The sequence below is a fragment of the Macaca fascicularis genome, chromosome 15 (genome assembly GCF_037993035.2).
Source record: "Macaca fascicularis isolate 582-1 chromosome 15, T2T-MFA8v1.1".
In the NCBI taxonomy this organism is placed as follows: Eukaryota; Metazoa; Chordata; class Mammalia; order Primates; family Cercopithecidae; genus Macaca; species Macaca fascicularis.
The window spans coordinates 122,868,578-122,889,615 of NC_088389.1; the positions used below are offsets into that span (position 1 = coordinate 122,868,578).

At 39.6% G+C, this 21,038-nt stretch overlaps 2 protein-coding genes across 7 annotated transcripts in view; one reads left to right on the forward strand and one right to left on the reverse strand.

Annotated features, from left to right (window-relative positions):
- The window catches only part of CENPP (centromere protein P), a 271,071-nt gene that overhangs the window by 148,803 nt on the left and 101,230 nt on the right, over positions 1–21,038 (forward strand). The window lies entirely within an intron of this gene.
- The window catches only part of ECM2 (extracellular matrix protein 2), a 41,316-nt gene continuing 32,628 nt past the window's right edge, over positions 12,351–21,038 (reverse strand). For 2 of the 4 annotated variants that reach the window (XR_012424898.1, XR_012424897.1), the window contains exons 8-10: positions 19,426–19,503; positions 17,646–17,972; positions 12,351–13,529 (exon numbers count right to left, since the gene is read on the reverse strand). Coding sequence is in view for 2 of the 4 variants with exons in the window: in XM_005582251.5 (XP_005582308.3) it covers positions 13,361–13,529; positions 17,646–17,972; positions 19,426–19,565 (636 nt within the window). In the remaining 2 variants the exon portion in view is untranslated. Of the gene's footprint in view, positions 13,530–17,645; positions 17,973–19,425; positions 19,566–21,038 lie in introns of all 4 variants that reach the window. The other 2 variants (XM_005582251.5, XM_005582250.5) reach the window with 1 other exon arrangement.

The window sequence follows — 21,038 nt, forward strand, 5'->3', positions numbered from 1 at the left end:
TAGGCATGTCAGGGAAACTGTGTACGAGGCTCCATGAACTGCTCCCTGGACTCAACATATGTGATATAACACAGCCACACATGCATGTCCAAGTAACACCCTCTTAGGATGCATACAACCTTCCCTTTTCAAGAAAGTATTAGCTGTGGCCTCACTGACATTTAGGGAGACTTAGAGCAGGGAAGATGCTATTCCCTGAAAAGAAATCATTATTTGTACTCCTTTTTCCACTCATCCCCAAGAGACTGCCCAATTCTATATCAACTAAGACCTTCAAAAGACGACAGTTTTCTTTTTTTTTTTTTTTTTTGAGATGGAGTCTCGCTCTGTCGCCCAGGCTGGAGTACAGTGGCACAATCTTGGCTCACTGCAAGCTCTGCCTCCCGGGTTCATGCCATTCTCCTGCCTCAGCCTCCCGAGTAGCTGGGACTGCAGGCGACCGCCACCACACCCGGCTAATTTTTTTTTTGTTTTTTTAGTAGAGATGGTGTTTCATTGTGTTAGCTAGGATGGTCTCGATCTTCTGACCTCGTGATCTGCCCACCTCGGCCTTCCAAAGTGCTGGGATTACAGGCGTGAGCCACCGCGGCCGGACTGAGGGCGGGCAGTTTTCTAACCTTAGTGGCAAGGACTCACTGTTGCAAGTGACCCCGATGGATCTTCCCAACTGTTGTATAGATTTGGAGGCCAGTGAAGAGCTTTTCCAGTGGGTTAGAAGACTTGTTCTCTCCTGTCATCAAGAATCTGACCATCGTTTGTTCCCTCTCTCCAGAGAAATGGCACACATTGTGTTAAACAAGGCAGCTACAGTCCTAAAGAATACATTTGCCTCAGATGTGCACAGCAGCTAGCTATGTGTTCATCCTTCCCTCCCTTAAATAAAGTACTCCTCCTTGGACCTCCAAGCTGACAGTTCCAGGCAGCTCGCTAGTCCCGTTAGTGGACCTCAGTGTAGCTCAGGCCCCGTCCTAGCCCTGCAGCACCTAGGGAATGACGCCCTCCTGTTTGGTTTAGAATGCTCATATTCTCATTTATTCAAGTATGTTTTAGTTGCAGATGTATCTGTTAACTGGATGAATTGGGAACATCATGAAAATATGAACTGGATTTTTAAAATCTTTGTATCCAGAGCATCTAGTGTTTGCCTAAATTCCTTCAGAACACAGTCATAAACAGGAAGCCCTTGGGTCAAATTCAGTTTGTCCTGCACAGTGTTTTGTTTTTGAACTGTTTATTGAAGTGTATGTTACCAAAAAAAAAAAAAAAATTTGTACAACTCAATTAATTTTTACAAAATGACCCCAATCAAGAAATCCTAGCCTCATACTCCATTCTCATACATCCAGAATCCCTCCTCATACTCCTCAAGTCACAGCCTGAGTTCAGCACCATAGGTTATTTCTTGAATTTTATATAAATGGAATCATACTGTGCATTCTCTTTTGCATCTGGCTTTTTTCATTCAGTGACATGCTTTTGAGATCCATTCATGTCATTGTGATACACGGCAGTTCATTCTCATCACTGTGTAGTATTCTCATATATGAGTAAGCCACAAGTTGTTTATATATTCAACTAGATTAAGTACCTTTTGGAGAGCTACTATGAACGTTCCTCAGTCTGTCATTTGGGGGTCATATGCCTATGTATTTTTGTTAGGTGAAATTGCTGTATTTAAAAATAAGATTTCAACTTCTCTTTAAAAATTAGGCTTTGCCAGTCCGTGATTTCTGGTTTTGCATGGCAACTGTTGTCTCTGGGACATGTGTTTTTCACTTCTATACTCACAGGATGTTGTCCATGTCACCCACCCAAGCCACTCCTCAGTCGAGTTGCCTGCGTGGCCTTTCTGGATGCAGTTTTGCCACCCATGTCTAGAGAGATAGGAGGCAGTTCCTGTAAGGTTGTTTCTAAATATATGTTACAACTACTTTTCCTTGATATTTTGCTTCGATCTTTGGGCAGAGGGCCCAGGGAAAGAAATAGGCCCTGGAATAAGATGCTGGGTTTAGGGTAGTATATTCGGCTTATTACTCTGTTCTGCAGATAATGTAGACGTGCAGGCCTCAGGCACCGCCCTCCACCATCTTGGGGCTGTGGCTTGGAAAGCTTTGCCTCACACTTGCCAGAGATGGTGCAGCAGGCACGAGCATGCCTGAGCTTATCTCCACCCTTTTCCAGGTTATCATTCCAAACGAAGCAGTGTACCTCTTCTTCCCTCAAGTATTGTGAGGAGAAAACCTTCCATTTTTGTTTCCTAAAGGGGTCCTATGGCGGGGACCTAGTTCTTTTCTCCATGTTTGTTTGTTGTTGTTTTTATTGTTCTATTTTTGCCTCATTGAGCCTTGGTCTAAATAATGAAGAACTAGTTGCATTATAACAGCATGTTTAGGAATCACAAGTAATCTACATTATGTTACAAACACAAAGATAAATTACAAAACTGAAAAAGTAATATTCTCAGTACTGACAGTTTATGAATAAAAATATTGATTGCCATAAAAGAAACTTTAATGGAAATTTATTTTCCTTTGGTCTTATATATGCTAACCATTGTGAAAATAAAAATAAATTGCCTAATCTAAGCTGTCATATGATTTCTCACACCCTTTCCAGAACTTCTCCTGGTCTAGACATGGACAGCAGTGGTCAAAGTCCAAACACAAATAGGAACAGGGGAGGACCTTGAAACTGTCTCATGCAAATAAAAGATTGATTGATTGACAGAGTCTTACTCTGTCACCCAGGCTGGAGTGCAGTGGTACAATCATAGCTCAAACTCCTGGGCTCAAGCAGTTGTCCCACCTCGGCCTCCAAAGTGCTGAGATTCCAGGTGGGAACCACCTGCACACAGCCCAAATGAAAAGGTTTGATAGGCGAGGCAGGAGCTATAGGAGCAGCATGTGTCAGGAGTATATTGAGGGGCATACACACACCTGCCAAAAATTAGGCAGTTTGAATTTTCTGATGTCCTTTTGCCAGTCTCTGGTGTCCTTCACGTTCTAAATGAATTGGAATAGATTGTACAATGTTATCTTATAGTAGTAGCTACAAGAAAGGCCGTCCACCCATCCATTCATTCAACAAATAGTGTAAGTGCTATGGAGAGAAGCAGGATGGGGGTGGGACTGTCAGGGGTACCCTCCCTGTCAGGTGACAGTCACAAGACCTGAGGACTGTGAGGGAGTTAGCCATGCCATACAAACACCCACTTTAAGAATGTTCTAGGCCACTGAATCCTAGGATGTAAATATGCATAACATAGGGATTTTTGTATAGTAGATGCTTTAAAAAGCTTCTGTGAAGGGATAAATGATTAAGATTTCATGGGTTTTGATGTTCAAGTGTCCCTCATGGTGGACTAGGCACTTTGGTTTCTAATGAATTTACTTTGTACTGTAGGTTGTGACCCAGGGGCAGTATTCAGCCTGCAGATTGTTTGGAGTATATAGTATTTTTAAAAACCAGGAAATTTGATATCAAAGTCCAAGTTTACAATGTATTTTGAAAAATATGAGCTGCAAACACTGACCCTGATGTCCTGTGTAGCAGCAATTTGCTGAGCACGTAGGCCCTCCATGGTTCTCTGCTGCCCTGACCTCCTCTTACCCTCTCCTCACAGCTCTTCTGTTGCAGGGACTGGCTTCTGCTGTGTCATGTGGCTGAGCTCACTCTGTCATCCTACTTAAAGTTTCTAGTTCTGAAAAATGAATTATAATAAATTGTCACTGAATGTTCATTCAGTTGAGTTTATGAAAAATGAAGGACTTATATAATTCTGTTTATTATATTTTGCATGTATCAGGTTTTTTTTTTTTCCGACACAGAGTCTCGTTCTGTCGCCCAGGCTGGAGTGCAGTGGCACAATCTCAGCTCACTGCAACCTCTGTCTCCTGAGTTTAAGCAATTCTGCCTCAGCCTCCTGAGTAACTGGGATTACAGGTGCAGCCCACCACACCTGGCTAATTTTTGTGTTTTTCGTAGAGACGGGGTTTTGCCATGTTGGCCAGGCTGGTCTCGAGTTCCTGACCTCAGGTGATCCGCCCGCCTCGGCCTCCCAAAGTGCTAGGATTACAGGCGTGAGCCACTGCACCCAGCTGTGTCAAATATTTTTAACGAATGTCTGAAGTCAGTTTGCTTTGAGGAATCTGTACAAGTAATGGTTTTGTTTTAAATAAATTTCTTACCTCTTTCCAGTGAGCAGACCTGGGAGCAGTGAGCACATCTGGTTTCCAGATCTGTGTTTCTAAATACTGTTTCCCACTAAGGGCACCAGGACTCCTTGGAAAAATGGCCCATAAAAGGTCTGGACCAGAGAAATAAAGGTGTCTGAAAAAGTTTCTTGTACCAAGAAGTGTGAAGTTTGCAGAGTTTACCAAGGACTCCGAAAAGGAACATAGAAGCCACCATGAAGGGGCAGCTTGAGCATCTCAAAAAAATAAAAAACAGTGGATTATAACACATACGATACTAAATCCTTTTTATAATAACAGAGAAAAGAAGGTTAAAAGGATCAGAGTTTTTCCTTACAGATGAATGTCAGTTAATGAATGCAGAAGGAATAACAGAAAATCACCACAGTGAAACCTCCAATATAATAATTGATTTAAGGAAAGATAATCAAGGGAAGCTAAAACAATTAAGTCAGCCTCGGCAACACAGTGAGATCCTGTCTCTACAAAAAATAAAATAGACCAGACATGGTGGCACACACCTATAGTCCCAGCTACTGGGAAGGCTGAGGTGGGCGAATCACTTGAGGCTGGGAGGTCGAGGCTTCAGTGATCACACCACTGCACTCCAGCCTGGGTGACAAAGCCAGACCCTGTCTCAAAAAATAAGTAAATATATAACACCATTAGGTCAGAGTTTGCTCGATAGCAAGAATCTGTACTTTGAGTACCCATACAACCATTGTATTTTTCACTTTCGGGGTACAGCATTCAGTAAATTACTTGAGCTGGTCAGCGCTTTATTATAAAATCGGCTTCACGTTAGATTATTTTGCCAACTGAAGAATAATATAGTATTCTGAGCCCATGTACATAGCTTAGGCTGAGCTATGACATTAGATGAAGGTGAGGTGTATTAAATACATTTTGACCTATGATATTTTCAACTTATGGTTGGTTTATCAGGATGTAACCCATCATAAGTCAGAGAGCATCTGTATTATTCATTGGTGAATATAGGTGAAGGATATGTAGGTGCTCATTGCGAACTTAAACTTTTCTGTGTCCTTGAAAATATTACCAAATAAAGGGGGAATAAATGCTAAATAATTGGAGCAGATAAAGCAGTTTGCCTTAAATTAACTTTAACTCTTTGATTTATCCTTCACTCTAGTGAAATATTTACCACCAAATTTATTTTAAGTTAATTAAGATGTTACCCTAGACAGGGATTCTTAACTTGGGTATATGAATACCTAGAGAATTTGTGGAAAGACTTTATGAGTCTTTTGATACATGTCAAGTGTTTTTATATATGGATTTTTCTGCACGGAGGATCCATTATAGCTTTCACCATATTTTCAAAGGGGTCCATCCTTCAAATAGTTAAGAACTGCTGCCCTAGTATAGATTTACAGTTTATAATTTTTTTTTATTCTGAGTATCACAATACTAGTTAAATTCACTTTCCAAATGATTCACATATAAATTTTATATTTGTGAATGTAATTCCCAGTTTAGGCAAAACAAATGAACCTTCAGCAGATTCCAACTTATAAAAAGATTTGCTTATATCAGTTGATAGTTTAATGTAAGTTTATTTGACCACAGAGATTCTGTTACTTAGAAACACACCAGGACATTTTAATAACATGATGTATTCCTTTTCTTTTCCAAACTAATACGTATTTAGTGTAATCACATGTTATTTTTAATACAGTCCTGCTTTCCCTTGCGTGGATTCACATTCTTCACATTTTATACAAAGGAAAAAATACGCTAGACTAAGTTTTAATTTTATCCACTTTCATATAGAAAAGGGAACATAACTTCACAGAAGAAATGGTCATGCCTTTATGATTTAGTTGTATCACCACTAAAGTTTACTTACTGAGTTTAGAACATTTATTCCTTTGCAAATAACAGTATGTGACAGACTGAACTCCAGCAGGGCTTACATTCTCAAATGCTCCTGTTCACCTTGTAGTAAAAGACATGTCATAAGCTGAAGCCTTAAGACATGTAGAATCAAACATGGACTAATTCAGGATTACACAGTTTGCAGGAGATTTTCCTCTTAAAACCTTTTACAAATGCCTTTGATTCTGTTGGACTAGTTTCAATTGAGCTGATGGTCATAGGGCCAGAAATGAATACGAAAGGATCAAACTTGCTAGGGAAGCCTCTGCCCAAAGCTTGCCACATGGGCTACAGATGGAAAGGCCTGGGTTTGCCAGTGCAGACTGTCTTGCTATACCGTTGGAGACTCATTCAGGGGTTATTTCTAAGGGAAGAATTCATTTATAGGACAGGCTCATTGATCAGATACTTCTCTAGTTTGGCTGACTGTTTTAAATACAATTTTCCCCCTTTTTAGATATTATAAGTAATCACAGTGAATCACACAAATCAAACTTAATGTTCTTTCCTATGGTCAGGATCTTTTTTTTTTTTAAATCTTATGATGAGATGTCATTTACAATCTCTGAGTTCCAGTTTCCTCACCCTCTTGGCCCCCTCAGCCTGGAGATCCTGCTCAGATGTTTGTATATACCGTGGTTCACTCTGTTCCGTGTCCTGGATGTGATCATACAGTAACACAGTAGAAAGGCAGTCAAACTCAGGTTTTGCTGTTAATTTCCCACCTACTCCTCAGGAGAGCCATGCTGTTGCCAAGGTTGCAGGGTCCCCGCTGGACCCCCACTGGCCCACAGAGTCCAAGGGGTTTACTTCTGGCGCTCTGCAAAGCATGTGTGCAGAGCCCACATGTCTTAGTATACTAGACCCACTCCTTTTTCCACTGTATTTCCACCAATCTAAGAAATCAGTTATTTTAAATAATTAATATTCACCATACTCAGAGGCCTGGAAGCCTTGAGCAAGTTAAGTAACTTCCTGCTCACCAGTTTCCTGTAGTCTATCCCTGGAAACATTGACACTCACCTTTTTTTATGTCTGCCCTATGCCCAGCACCTCCACAGGATATCAACTTGTTTAGTCTTCCCATCAGCCCTGGGAGGCAGATGTTGTTTCCTGATTTTGTGCACAAAGAAACTAGAACTCTAAGTAACTTGGCCAGGTCCGTGGCTAGTACTGATTCTAGTTCAGAGCCAAGATACTCATTATTGTTTTTTTAACTACAAGAGAGGAATCTCCATGTTTCACAGACTTGGGGGGCTTAAGGCCCGTAATGGTCATTTGGTGTTAAGTTAGAGCTGGGCAGAAACTTCTTTTCATGGGTACTTGTAATATTTTTCAATTTTAAGTCCATCAAGGTTCTGAATTTACATTCAAACATGGATAGATAAATAGTTCAGTCATCTGTCAGTCTGTAAATGTTTCTGCCATGAGGACATTTTCTATCCTTTTTCTAAAGAAGGGAAAGAGGTGGAATCAATATCATAAAGGGTTTTACTCCACCCTTTGAAGTTTCACTTCAACAGCAGAATTTGAGTATTTCATTCTTTTAAGTCAGCATCTTAGGAACATAGTAATTTATGGTATGTTTAAATGATGGCTTTGGAAGGCATAGTCAGTGTTGCTATTATGCAGAGCAATCAGATTGATTACTAAGTATTACCAGTTGTCAAAGCATAACTTAATTGTTTAAAAAATATACTTAGCTTTCTGAAGTCCTTGTCAGAAATATTAGTAACATAAATGATTCCCTTTTAATTTTGTGACCCTATATAAATCTTTTTCTGCTCAGTTTCTAAGTTTTTCTGTGAAAATCCTTAAATTTTGCAGGTTCCTTTCTTTTTTATTTAGGAGTAATGTCAACTTTGGATAATATCAACTCTTTGGGTAATATAACTCGTAAGCCGAACCAGTTTTGACTGGGAGATGAAGGAGATGGAACTCTTTATTCAAGAGCCATTTTAGCACCTACTTTGCACAAAATTCAGGGGGTTAAGAAATGAGTCGTCTCTGTTCTGTTAAGTTTTACAGTCTTTTTGGGGAAACAAGCTATACCCCTCAACCCAGCTACTGTACAGCACCCGCATACACAGAGAAGTAATCAATACCTAACTAATAATTCCAGATAACCATTATGTAGGACCTAACTAATAACACTAAAGAGGTAGTCACTGCAGATCTACCTAATAATACCAGGTTTGTCCTGGGCAGCGGCACAGCTGCTGAATGGCGGGGGTTTTGTGGGGCTGGGGGTCCTGAGGAACTAGGCTTTTAGGTGCAACTCATCCTGTGCTTGGAACCTGGCTCTGAAAGGTGAAAGGCTCAAGTCAGATGGAGACTGCAGTGAACTTGGCTTCTGTGTCCCTCCCTTGAAGCTGAGGGTCGGCGCCCGTCAGAGTTTGGCTCAACTGCCCCTGTCTTGTCAGGCCCCTTCAGGTGTACGTCCTTGCGTGTGCATTCAGCTTTGACCCCATACTTTCCCGTCTTTCCTGTCCTCTCCTTGTCTTGCCTGACCCCCATGGTGACACCCCAAGTTCAGCATTCTCTCACAGATGGCCCCTTTCTCTCAACTTCTCAGCAGCTTTATGAGAATCAGCAGTTTCTTCTTTGGTCCCTTCTTTTCCGTCTGTCCCTTATCTGGCAAGATCACTATTCACTGAATTCCTTTTGGTGTCTCTAGTATCTGTGCAGTGAAGGCCGTCACTCTCTTTCTAGATATTCGCAGTGGATAGTTCTTTTTCCTTTCTTAACTTATTTCTTTCATGGAACACTTCATGCTTCAGCATTTTTCAGTGGTACGCTGCATTTCTCATCGCCTTGAATCTGGTCTAATTCCTGACCTGAGGAGCCCTCGTCTTGCCTCTCCTTTCCTGCCATAATGAGGCTAGACTCCTGACCAGTGAGCCCAGACGTGAGCCCCTCCATTTCCTTGCCTCACTGATTCACATTCCTGTTTCAAAGTCCATTGATCTTTCTCCCCTGAACCACGTGTATGTGTTGTATGGTTTAGTGTTAATTATATCCTGTATTATATCACAGTCATCTTTCGTTACTCCCCACCTAAATTAGTCAAATTAGAGAAACCATTTTTGCCTAAACCACTATGCTTAACACAAATATGCTACCAAAAATTTGGGGTTTTATCCTTTAGCTATATACCTGTAATTTGTGGCTTAAATTTTCATATACTTATGCCGAGTCTAAAATAATCTTAAAACAAACATTGTCATAATTTGTTAACATTTCCAAGTCAATTTAAAGATTTATAATACGTATTATTAGCCGTTACGGGAATAATTATGTGTGAATGGGAATAATCGTCTTGATGACCCCTGGAGGTGTCCATGACAACTAGAGGACACCGTGCATATTTCAACTGTACAACATTGTAGATAGTTTTTTTCTGTTTTAATGAAAGCAATCATCGTAAGGAGTAATTAACTTTGACTTAACGAGAATGGCTTCTAAGGAGATGTACGTGGAGCCATTTGATGATGCCATTTGAAGGAGAGGTGGTTTTGAGTATCTTCCTCCCCTCGTTAGCAACACCTGCCATACCACATGCCCTGTACCCTCCGGTTGAGCATCAGCCACTCAGGTTCGGACCTTTTATTAGGCAGCCTGCCACTCTTGGGTGCCCTAGACTTTCCATCCAAACTCTAAGGGAGAGACAGCTTGGTTCAGCAGGAGGAACACCAGCCTCAGAGTCAGAAGATGCAGGGGAAGTCCAGACTTAGCCACATATTCCCTGTTGTTCTCATGTGCCACCTGCCCTCGCTGAGCCCCAGCGTCATCACCTGACCTGCAAGGAGGTTGGTGAGCTTGCAGCACGGTGCTCGTTCCTTACTGAAGCTTGTCCACTAGCCATTTAAGGTGGTCAGGGGCCCAGCAGTCTGCTCAGGGCTGATGTCACCCCGCTGCACTGGTGCTCAGAAGGAAAACCTGGCAGCCTCTTCCTAAGGCCGAGCCTCTTCAGCCTGGATGCTCCGGGAATGCAGGCGGAGCTGGAGAAAGGGAAGAGAAGGCTGCATGTTCTTCATGGATTTTAAAACCTAGTGTGTCATTTAGATAGTACCTAGTTTGTTGATTGTAAGAAGAAAAGGGAGATGGGAGTCAACACTTTCTGATGAGAGCAAAGCTGCTTTGTTTGAAGAGAGAGGTCTGTTCACTTCCTTATCAGTGACACGAAACCCCAATGAACCTTGTCTGAAAACTACTGATCTGTTCCACACATGTTATTTTATAATTGAATCAAATGAACCCCAAAGAAGTAAAATGACTGAATAATTATTGGAGAACAAGATGGGCTCCCAAGTCTCTTGGTTCCTGGTATAGTTATTTCCTTATACCAGGTTCTGTATGTCTTTCACTAAATCATTTCTTTAGTGCTGCTTATAATATTTTTATTGATAATAAGCCAAATCTCAAAGTTATACTGTTCCTTGTATATATACACAAAGACAAGACACACCATTTATATTTTTAGATCATGGCTAGACCAGGACTTCTTTAGTGTATATGTGTGTTAGTAATTATAGTGTAATTTTTGAAGCCAAACAGAACATCTGTTTTTTAGTACATTATATTGTGAAGAGTGTTTGCTATAAGGACATTTATCACTTTTTTATGGAATTAAAACTTCCCATCCAGAACATCATGAAATTTCAGGGCTGAACAAGTTCCATGCTAGCCATGTTTTAAAAATTATAAAATCAGTTGAAATAAGTACAACTTCCACTTAAGAAAAAAAGCTTCAGTCGGTCATTCCGATTTTCATTTTTCTTTGGGATTCTGCTGCCAGAGCAGAGGTAAGAAGAGACATGCACAGCAAGCCCACAGTGTGCCTGCAGGGTCTGGCACGGGTCTGGATCTGCTGTTACTCCAGGCCATTGAGGGTGGCCGTAGTCTCCTGGCAGCCATCAGGCACCAGTGTGCTCATTGCATTGTCACCCATTTTTCTGACTGCACAGCACTTGCCTGCTTACTTACTTGTCTGCTTGATTTCCTGCTTATTGCCTCTACCAGAGAGGAAAGGCCCCATCTGCTCTGTTTGTCACTGTCTCTAGAACAGCATCTGAAACACAACTGAATAAAATCAGACTAAGAAATGAATGAATGAGTGGTTCAGTATCTGTCTCTGTGTCATCCCAGGATGCTAGTTCTGCTGACTCACCTTATTCAGTTTGAGCCCCCTTTAATACTAATTTTGTTTACAGCTTAGATTGCCTTAAACCATTTATGTCAATGCGTTTATATTCATACATCAAGAAGTATTGCACAAATGCAATACTTGTTAAATGGATGTGTAACCTTATCTTCTTGTTTTTACCTGTCTCTTAAATTGAACTTGGCCAATTTAAAATTAGTAATGCTCCTTCATTCCTAAACTGATTACAAAGCTCAACTTTTGTTCCATAAAATCCTGTTTTTCTTCCTAACAACCTGCTATAAGTCTTTGACCCTTCAGTCTAACAGTTATCTTCATATTATTATTGTTGTTCATGTTATAATCACTGAATCCTGCCTATTAAGAAAGGGCTTAGAAAGTAGGCTTAGAAGTAACATGGAGTAAGTCTGGCCGGGTGCAGTGACTCACACCTGTAATCCCAGCACTTTGGGAGGCCAAGGTGGGCTTATCACAAGGTCAAGAGATCGAGACTATCCTGGCCAACATAGTAAAACCCTGTCTCTACTAAAAATACAAAAATTAGCTGGGCGTGGTGGCATACGCCTGTAGTCCCAGCTACTTGGGAGGCTGAAGCAGGAGAATCGCTTGAACCCAGGAGGCAGAGGTTGCAGTGAGCCAAGATTGCACCACTGCACTCCAGCCTGGTGACAGAGCAAGACTCCATCTAAAAAAAAAAAAAAGAAAAAGAAGTAACATTATGGAATAAGTCAAACTTTTCACACTCATGAAATTGAAAGTCACCCATGAAATTGTCAATTGTGGTTGGCTATGCTGGTTCCTTTCAGTTTTATATGAGATAATAACTGCATTCATACTTTCCAAAATGCTTTACATTCTTTTCTGGTTCTTATAATAGCTTTGTAAAGTGGGGATGGAAGGTTCCTAGAGTGGTGAAAGAACTATTAAATGATTAAATAACTAAAGCTTAAAAAATTAGAGAAACCTATGCAATGAGGCCAACACTGGCACTTAAGTTCCTAGCCAAGACATAAAACCAAGAGTAACAAAAGAAGTCAACATAGTTTCTATATATGTCTTATAAATTACTTTAGCAATACAAAGATAAAAGATCATTATGTTAAAAAATTTTAATATATGGTTTTGGTAGGGCCAATACATAGTAAAGACATAGCTTTATGTTCAATTGAACGGAATAAAATGATATATTTCAGTAAATTAAGGCAAAGGAGATAGATGCTATGACCAGTGGTGCAAAATTTTTCAAAAATTTATACATTAGATTTACCTTTACAAGGTTATAGTCAAGAATAATTAACTTGTATTTTAAGCAGACTCTACTGCTTTTCAAAAAATGTTTTAATCTCGAGTGAAGAATGGTGAAAGTAATCTTAATATACTGTTTAACTTTAAATTTAACTTTAAACTTTTAGAATTATAGAAAAGTTTCAAAAATGTATAGAATTCATGCACACCCTTCTGCCAGCTTTCCTTAATGTTAACAATGTACATAACCATAATATGATTTTCAAAACCAGGAAATTAACATTATAGTAGTGTTTTCATTTTACACATGTAATTAATGGAAGAAATGAAAGCTACCCCAATACTTAGTTATATTTATACCAGTAATTATAGCCCAGGGCCTTATAAGAAATTAACAAATTATTGTTTTAACAGAATAATAAACAACACTTATTCATAAATTCTGCCTGCTTTTTTTCTTGTCATTATGCTTCTTAATCTTGAACCAAAAGATAAATAACTTTTAAAGGGACTTACAGAGTTCTCAGCTAACACCAGTACTCAAGTTGATTATAAAGGTTGTGTTTATTTTGTTCCAGACTCTTCTGGTCTAGCTCAGTATGCATGATATCCTATTCTAGTGAGATGACCTCTTTCTAAAGGTGGGAAACTGAGAGATTTTACCTTTACTATTAATAAAACTCCTAGAGACTATGCCTTTTAGGTATATTTTGGTTGTTCATCTGTGTATTAGTGAATCAGATTGACTAGTATATAATGATACTGAGAATAACCGGAGGATTATGTCTCTTGTTAATGACAAATGCAGCTACTACAAATACATGAGTAAAGTTTATAAACAGCAAAGGAAAACTTGGAATTACTTGATGTTTTGTGGTTTAAGAACAATACTCGAATATGATCTTATGCATGAAAATGTGTAAGATGGTATTTCTCTAATTTTAATGTAATTGTTTTCGAGATGAAGATGTTCCAGATTTGAGTCGTCATCCTCTTCAGCATTGCAAATTTCTTCTGGAAGAATGTTCCTAAGGAAAAATAGACATGCAAGTCACACATGGTCCAAGTAATAATCTGCCTTCATTTAGGAGTTAAGTTTAACATTTGTTAAAAAAATTATTTTGTTCTTAAAATAAAGTTGAATCCTTATATTATAGACCAGAATAAATTCCAACTACGTCAAAGATCCAAATGTGAAAGATGAAGCCATAGAAGCACTCGAACAGACCGTGGTCACACCCTCTGACTCGGGAGATTCTTCCTATATGTGATTTGAAAACCAGAAGCACTGAATGAAAAGATTTAAAATTTACTACAGGGTTTAAAAAGAAAGTGCAAAGTTAAACAACATGACAAAGAAGGAGAGAGTAACTTATATCACAGATACAAAGGCTTCCTAAGAATCTAGGAGGAAAATGGAAAATGCTCAATTTCATTCATAAGAAAAATGTAAATTGAAACTTTACTGGCATACCACTTTTTATTTATGAGGTTTGCAAAAAAAAAAATCCAAAAACTCATTAACATATTCTAATAGTGAGCCTGGACCAATCAGATACCACTGAAGGGAATGCAAAATGGTACACCCCCTCTGGAGAGGAATTTGGTGATATCTAGCAAAATTACATATGCACTTTACCCTTTGCACTCTGCATTCCCTCTCCTGGGATTTTATCCCAAAGTTAAACTGGAAGAAAACAAAATGACATTTATACAAACTTATCTTTTGTGGCATTATTTTTAGCAGTAAGAGTAGAAACAAATGTCTATCAATAACGAACTGATTGAATAAAATATAGTATATCTGCATAATATTCAGTTGTAAAAAGGAATGAAGAAATTCTCTACATACTGATGTGGAGTGATATACTGATACTTTTAAAAAGCAAAGGGTAGGCTGGGCGTGGTGGCTCACACCTGTCATCCCAGCACTTTGGGAGGCCGAGGCGGGTGGATCACCTGAGGTCAGGAGTTCAAGACCAGCCAGACCAACATGAAGAAACCCCATCTCTACTGAAAATACAAAATTAGCCAGGCATGGTGGTGTATGCCTGTAATCCCAGCTATTTGGGAGGCTGAGGTAAGAGAACTGCTTGAACCTGGGAGGTGGAGGTTGCGGTGAGCCAAGATCATGCCATTGCACTCCAGCCTGGGCAGCAAGAGTGAAACTCTGTCTCAAAAAAAAAGAAAAAAGAAAAACAAATGGTAGAAAAAATACACATACCCCATAAGGTTTGTTTGTTTGTTTGTTTTTTATGTCATGTTCTTATATTTCTTTTTTTTTATTATTATACTTTAAGTTCTAGACCCCTCCAAATCTTATGTTGAAATGTGATCCCCAGTGTTGGAGGTGGTACTTAATGGGAGGTGTTTGGGTCATGGGGGCAGATCACTCATAAATAGATAAATATCCTCTCTAGGATCAGGGGAGTGAGTGAGTTCTTGTTCTATTAATTCCCATAAGAGCCTAGCACCTCCCCATTCTTTTTTGCCTCCTCTCTTGCCATGTAATCTCTACACACTCCATCTCCCCTTCCACCATGAGTGGAAGCAGCCTGAAGGCCCTCACCAGATGCAGATGCCAGTGCCGTGCTGCTTGCACTGCCTGAAGAACCATGAGCGAAATAAACCTTTTCTCTTTACAAATTACCCAGCCTTGGGCATTACTTTATAGCATCAGAACTGGACTAAGACCTATATAGAGAGAAAACTGCCCTTTTGTGTAATAATTTGTATAATAATTATGGATGGGGATGGGGAAATATGTATATGTATGTAGGCTTCTGTTTGCAAAAATAAATACTGGAAGGATAAACTAGAAATTTAAAAATTTAACCCATAGGAAGGATCATACAGTGTACGACAGACAATCACAGAAGGACGACTTCTCTTAATTCAACTTCTTACACAGTTTTGACTTTGGAATTATAAATATTTAACACAGTCAAAAGTAATATTCAAAAAGAAAAAAGCAATTTCTAAAAACCAAAAACTAAATAACATGTCTGAATATTAAGTTGTTGGCATATCACAGGGGAAACCGCTGTATTTCAGCTGTACATGTTTAGTGGAACTTATTCTAAAGACAAATAGAGCTACCAAAAAATAATAAACTTAAAGCTTTTATTATTAGCAGTAATAATGATGTCATTTTGAAACAATTGTTTACATATTGTAAGATCATCCAAGTTAATGTTGTTGGGAACCTAGATTTTCAGTGTAAAAGAAACACGTTTTAATAAAAGGAATTAATATTAAATGACGTTAAATTTGATTTGGGAATGTCAATCTGAACTTATTTTCTTTTCAAAATACGGAATTTCGTGGCAGTCCACTGAAAGGCCTCAATACAATAGCAACACAACTGAAAGGGCCACGGCTGGTTCCTACTTGGGGCTTCTCAATACTATTCCCCAAAGAAAGGGGCCAGGCCCTTTGGAGGAAGGTCTGTAGTAGGGAATGCAGAAAGTAAGCCCGAGGCCCACGTGTGCCCAAAAGCAAGTGAGCAGACACAAGAGCCAGTTTGAATAACGACCATTGTCCAGCTACAGGACGGTTTAAGAATAATGACTGCAACTGATTGAAGCATAACTGCTTACATGAAAGCGTAAGTGTATATTGATTCACCAGAAAAAGAGAACCCTAAAACAAAATAAAGCAAAAACATTTAGGCTCCAATTTCTTACTCCCACTTGTGGCTTAAAGGAAAGAACTAAGCTTTTTTCTTGCCTTTCAGAGTGACAAAGCAGCCCTAGTTGATGAGCAAAAAATTTTTTACAGCAGAATTCCAGCTAATAATCATGAGAAGCATGGAAAAAATAGAAATTCATCATTTTGTTACCCCTAATGAAGTAAGAATCAGACAACATTCATCTATGAGTGAAACCATTGGTTCAGTGATGGAAGAGTAAGTTTGTCGTAGGAGATACCAGGCTGTGACCACCTCAACCCACTGATCAATTTTAGAATCACAAAAAGTGGGATAAACATTAAACGCTTTCTGATGCAGTGCAGTATGAAGCATATGGCACAACCTGTGAAGTATTTTTGCAAAAAAATTTTGAAACTGAATTTTACAAAGCCTTCCCAAGCCCCATCTCTTCTTCCAGTACCTTTAAAAACTCGAACTTTTCTGTGTTTTTGTTTTGTTTTCTTTTTGTAGGCATTTAGTTTATTTGGACTTTTAGAGAAGGGGAAAGACTAAGAGGCATAATTCTCAGGGACGGAACAACAAGGTTATTGTCTCCCTCACTGCCAATTATAAAGACCCTACTGACAAAATATTCTGGATTACTTCTCAAGACACTCATGCCATCTAGGCAGGAGTGATGATTCAGTATATAAGCTGAATACACGCAGAAAAATGTGTTCCCAAAAGTAGGGAAAGTGAGTCTCAATAAATGTTTTCAGAAATTTGACTTCAGAAAAATCTAGATAGAAGCAGTTTTAATTTTAGCATATATTTAGGTACTATGCTCTACAGATTTATTTATTTACATATGGAGGTGGGAGTAGTAACATAATCTAGTGCTTTGAAGACTTATCTGAAACTGTCTCTAAAGTTCTAAGTGTTATATAATAATAATCTGTTAATTTTTCTTTTTTTTTTTTTTTTTTTTGAGATGGAGTCTCACTCTGTTACCCAGGCCGGAGTGCAGTGGCGTGATCCTGGCTCACTGCAACCTCTGCCTCCCAGGTTCAAACATTCTCCCACCTCAGCCTTCCGACTAGCTGGCATTACAGACATGCACCACCAAGCCCTGTTAATTTTTGTATTTTTAGTAGAAACGAGGTTTCACCATGTTGGCCAGGCTGGCCTCGAACTCTTGACCTCAGGTGACCCGCCCACTTTGGCCTCCCAAAGTGCTGGAATTATAGGCATGAACCACTGCACCTGGCTGAAAGATGTTTTAGCTATGGAAATTTATAAACATGTGCAAAAGTAGGAAAAACCTCTAATGAATCCTCACATACCTGTCATCCACCTTCAGTAATTACTAACATTTGCCAATCTTATTTAATCCAACCCCTTAGCACCATTTTTTTTTTCCTTAACATAAATCCCAGAGATCATGTCATGGTTATTTTATCATATATTTTGCCAACCAAGATTTAAACAGACACTTGAAAAAGCCAAAATTTACCGTATCTTGTTGTTGTTCAGCCTCAGAAAATGTAGTGCTTTCATTTCTTGTATCCCAGGTGGTACAGACTTTAAGTCATTGTGATCCAGAAATAATTCTCTCAGGGAATGATATGCCCCATAGAAGGAGACACGGTCCATGCCATCATCAGCAAGTTTGTTAAATGACAGGTACAAGTATTCCAGGCCTGGTTCCATGTGACCAAACACATAGCCAGGGATCCGTTCAATCTGGTTCCCGAGGAGCACGAGGTGCAGCAAGGACTTGGGTAGATAGGACGGGACGTGATAGAGCTTATTGTATGAGAGATCAATGGATTCTAGATTTCTGCAACAAAGAAAAAAGGAAACAGGGTAGGGACATCAGGATGGTGATCATCAGCTCTAAATTTTGATAAGGCCAGTCTTGATGCTGGTCCATTTTCCTATAAGCACCCAGTTTGTAGTGAAGATTCCAAATAGGAACTTTTCCAGGTATAGCCAGCCCTAGTCTCTTGCACCAAGGTGCATGTCCTTACCAGTGTGCCATACTGCCTCCCAGCTATGTGAATCCTTGCGAGGGAGCATCAGAGACTAGGAGGGAAAAACTCATATCCCTGGAGGCAATACTGAGGCCCAAAGACTAAAATATCTGTAAGGTTGATGTGTTGAATCCAAAATGAAATTCCATGAATCCCAGCATACATCGAAATGCCTATCTGTAAAGTTGTCTCTGGTTCCAGCGAGGAAGTTTGGTTTGTTTGGCTTGTTTTGGTTCCCCTTCCCCTACGTTTTCATTCCACATTTGATTTGATGACCTGGCACACCTGAGACTTGAGGCGAGCCTGAGGGATCTAGAAAATGCTGTTAATCATCTAGAAGATCTGGGAAACGTGGTGAACTCACTGGCTTGTTTCAGGAGCCCCACCTGAGTCTCTTAAGGCTTCTGCCTCACACCCTCTTTTCACCTGATGAAGACTCCTCTGCCCACAGTGGACTCAGTGCCACATGCTGCTGAGCCCAGTTGGCCTCTCCATCCTGTTTCTGAATGACCCACGTCCCCGACTGTGTTACTTAGGCACATAGTTCCAGGACACGCAATCCCAGATCCCAGTTGTCTGCTGGATTTGCTGCAGGGCTTGCTTCTGACTCCCTCCCCCTTCACTGAGAGCTACAGCCAGAGGTTGCTGATTCTTGTCCAGGAAGATGGAGTCTACTTTTGGCCTCCACTGTTAGGCCAAGCATTCTTCAGTCTATTTTGTAAGAGTTGAGGTGAAGAAATAGTTTGGAGAAAAGAAGGCTGTGTAGTGTAGGAGAACAGGCCTGGGCTCTGAAGCCTGGTGCTTCCACTTAATGATGATGAGGAGAAGGAGTCTGGCAGATTTCTTTCCCACTGTGTGCAGGGGATTATCTCATTCAAACCTGCTGACAACCTGTGAGGTAGACAGAGCTAGAGTAGCATTTGACCAGTAGTGGGCAGACCTCAAAGTCAGACAGCTGGGGCTCAGTTTTTGCTAGCTCAGCACTTGGCATATGATAGGGTGTCCAGTATGCAGTATGGTGACAACAGCAGTAGTAACTGTAATAATCCTAACACCAGTCATGCAATGCACAGGTTGGAAATTGCATGAAGGAGCCCACTTTGGAGATAGGGTAAGGGTTCACTAAGAAACGATTCTGTCTCCGAGCCCTTCAGTATCGTCACCTCCCTCACTTATCCCATTCCCAGGTTTCCTACTCTGTTTAATAATGACAAGTGGAAGAAATAGTTCAATAAAATTTAAATTGTAACATGTACTTACTCTTGATTTATCCAGGCTAAAGGAGCAATCCTATTTTCTTCAATTTTGTTATAACGTAGTACAATGACATTGATCTTTCTGGTATGATTGAAACAAATTTCAGTTATTTCTTCAATTTGGTTATTTTCTAGGTATAATTCCTATAATTAAGAGAAAAGACTATTATTTTTCTTTTGTGTTAGTTGATATGTTCAGTTTCATGAAGACTAAAATAGTAACATAGACTGTTGTCATTAGTATTATCTAAAGAGTCTTTCACTGCTCTTTCAAGTAAGCTTGTGTTTTTAAGTTGTCTTTTTTTTTTTTTTTTTTTTTTTTGAGATGGGGTCTCACTTTGTCACACAGGATGGAGTGCAGGGGCACAAACACGGCTCACTGCAGCCTGACCTCCCAGGCTCAAGTGATCCTACCACTTCAGTCCCACAAGTGACTGAGACTACAGGTATGCACCACCAAGCCTGGCTAATTTTTATATTTTTTGTAGAGACAGGATCTCACCATGTTGTTCAAGCTGGTCTCGAACTAAGCTCAGGTGATCTACCCGCCTTGGCCTCCCAAAGTGCTGGATTTACAGGAAAGTTGTCAAATTTTATAACTAATTAGTGAAATAAAACACACTGTCTGTCATGGTTATGGAATCAAATGAATTTTATTTAAAATGTATTAGCCATATTATGTTGCAAGAAATGGCATACCATAATAATTATACAAGACTCGCTACTTTATAATACTTATTCACATAAATTATCTCATTTGGGCTTTAAAAACTGAAAAGTAGACAAAAATTATTGTCTCTACTTACCAGTGGAGTTAAGTTGGGCCTGGAGAGACAGGGAGGCTCACCTGCGGTTACGTGACTAATGCTGAGAGGGGCTTGTCCTAGCCGAGCCTCCAGTCCCAGACTGCCTGTTTCCTACTACTTCATGTGGTCTATAATATTTTAGTCTTATATTTTTAGATTTGCTTTTGTTATAATTAATTTAAAGTTAATTAAGAGTCTTAATTTACAACCAAGGAGAAGTTTGCTAGAACTGTTAGTAAGTTTTTAATAGCTAGCTGCCTTCAAGTTAAGTTTAGTTGGCATTAGAGGGAGTTTTTCATTAAAGGATCTGCATTATAAAAATTCTCTTTGTTCTCTTGTTAGAATTCAGAAGTAGAACTGGCTTATATCTTTAGTGTCACCTTCTATTCCACCTGTGAGAATTTCCCTCTTTGTTAATTTTGGCATTTGTTAGAAATTAGTAAAGCAATTTTCAACTTTTTGCTTTTACCTGCATATGTATTTAGGAGGTGAGCTAGATCAGTCAGAGACTAGTTAAATAAATCCTGGCACACTTGTCCATATGTTGAAACATCTGCAGCTGTAGGAAAGAATAACATGCGGCAGCCTTGAGGCTGCATGGTTAAGTGAGGCAGGTGTACAGCAGTGGCTTTAGAAGGATTTATAGTATGTGCCATGCATTTGTGCACTTGTATGCCCAGTGCTTTGCAGACTGGTAGGAATGGGTCTCTTTGGAGAGAGAGAAGCCAGGCTCAGAGTGGGGCACATTGCTCTTTTGTATTATCCTCATTGTGTATGTATGTTTTTTAACATGTGTATGCATTATCTATTT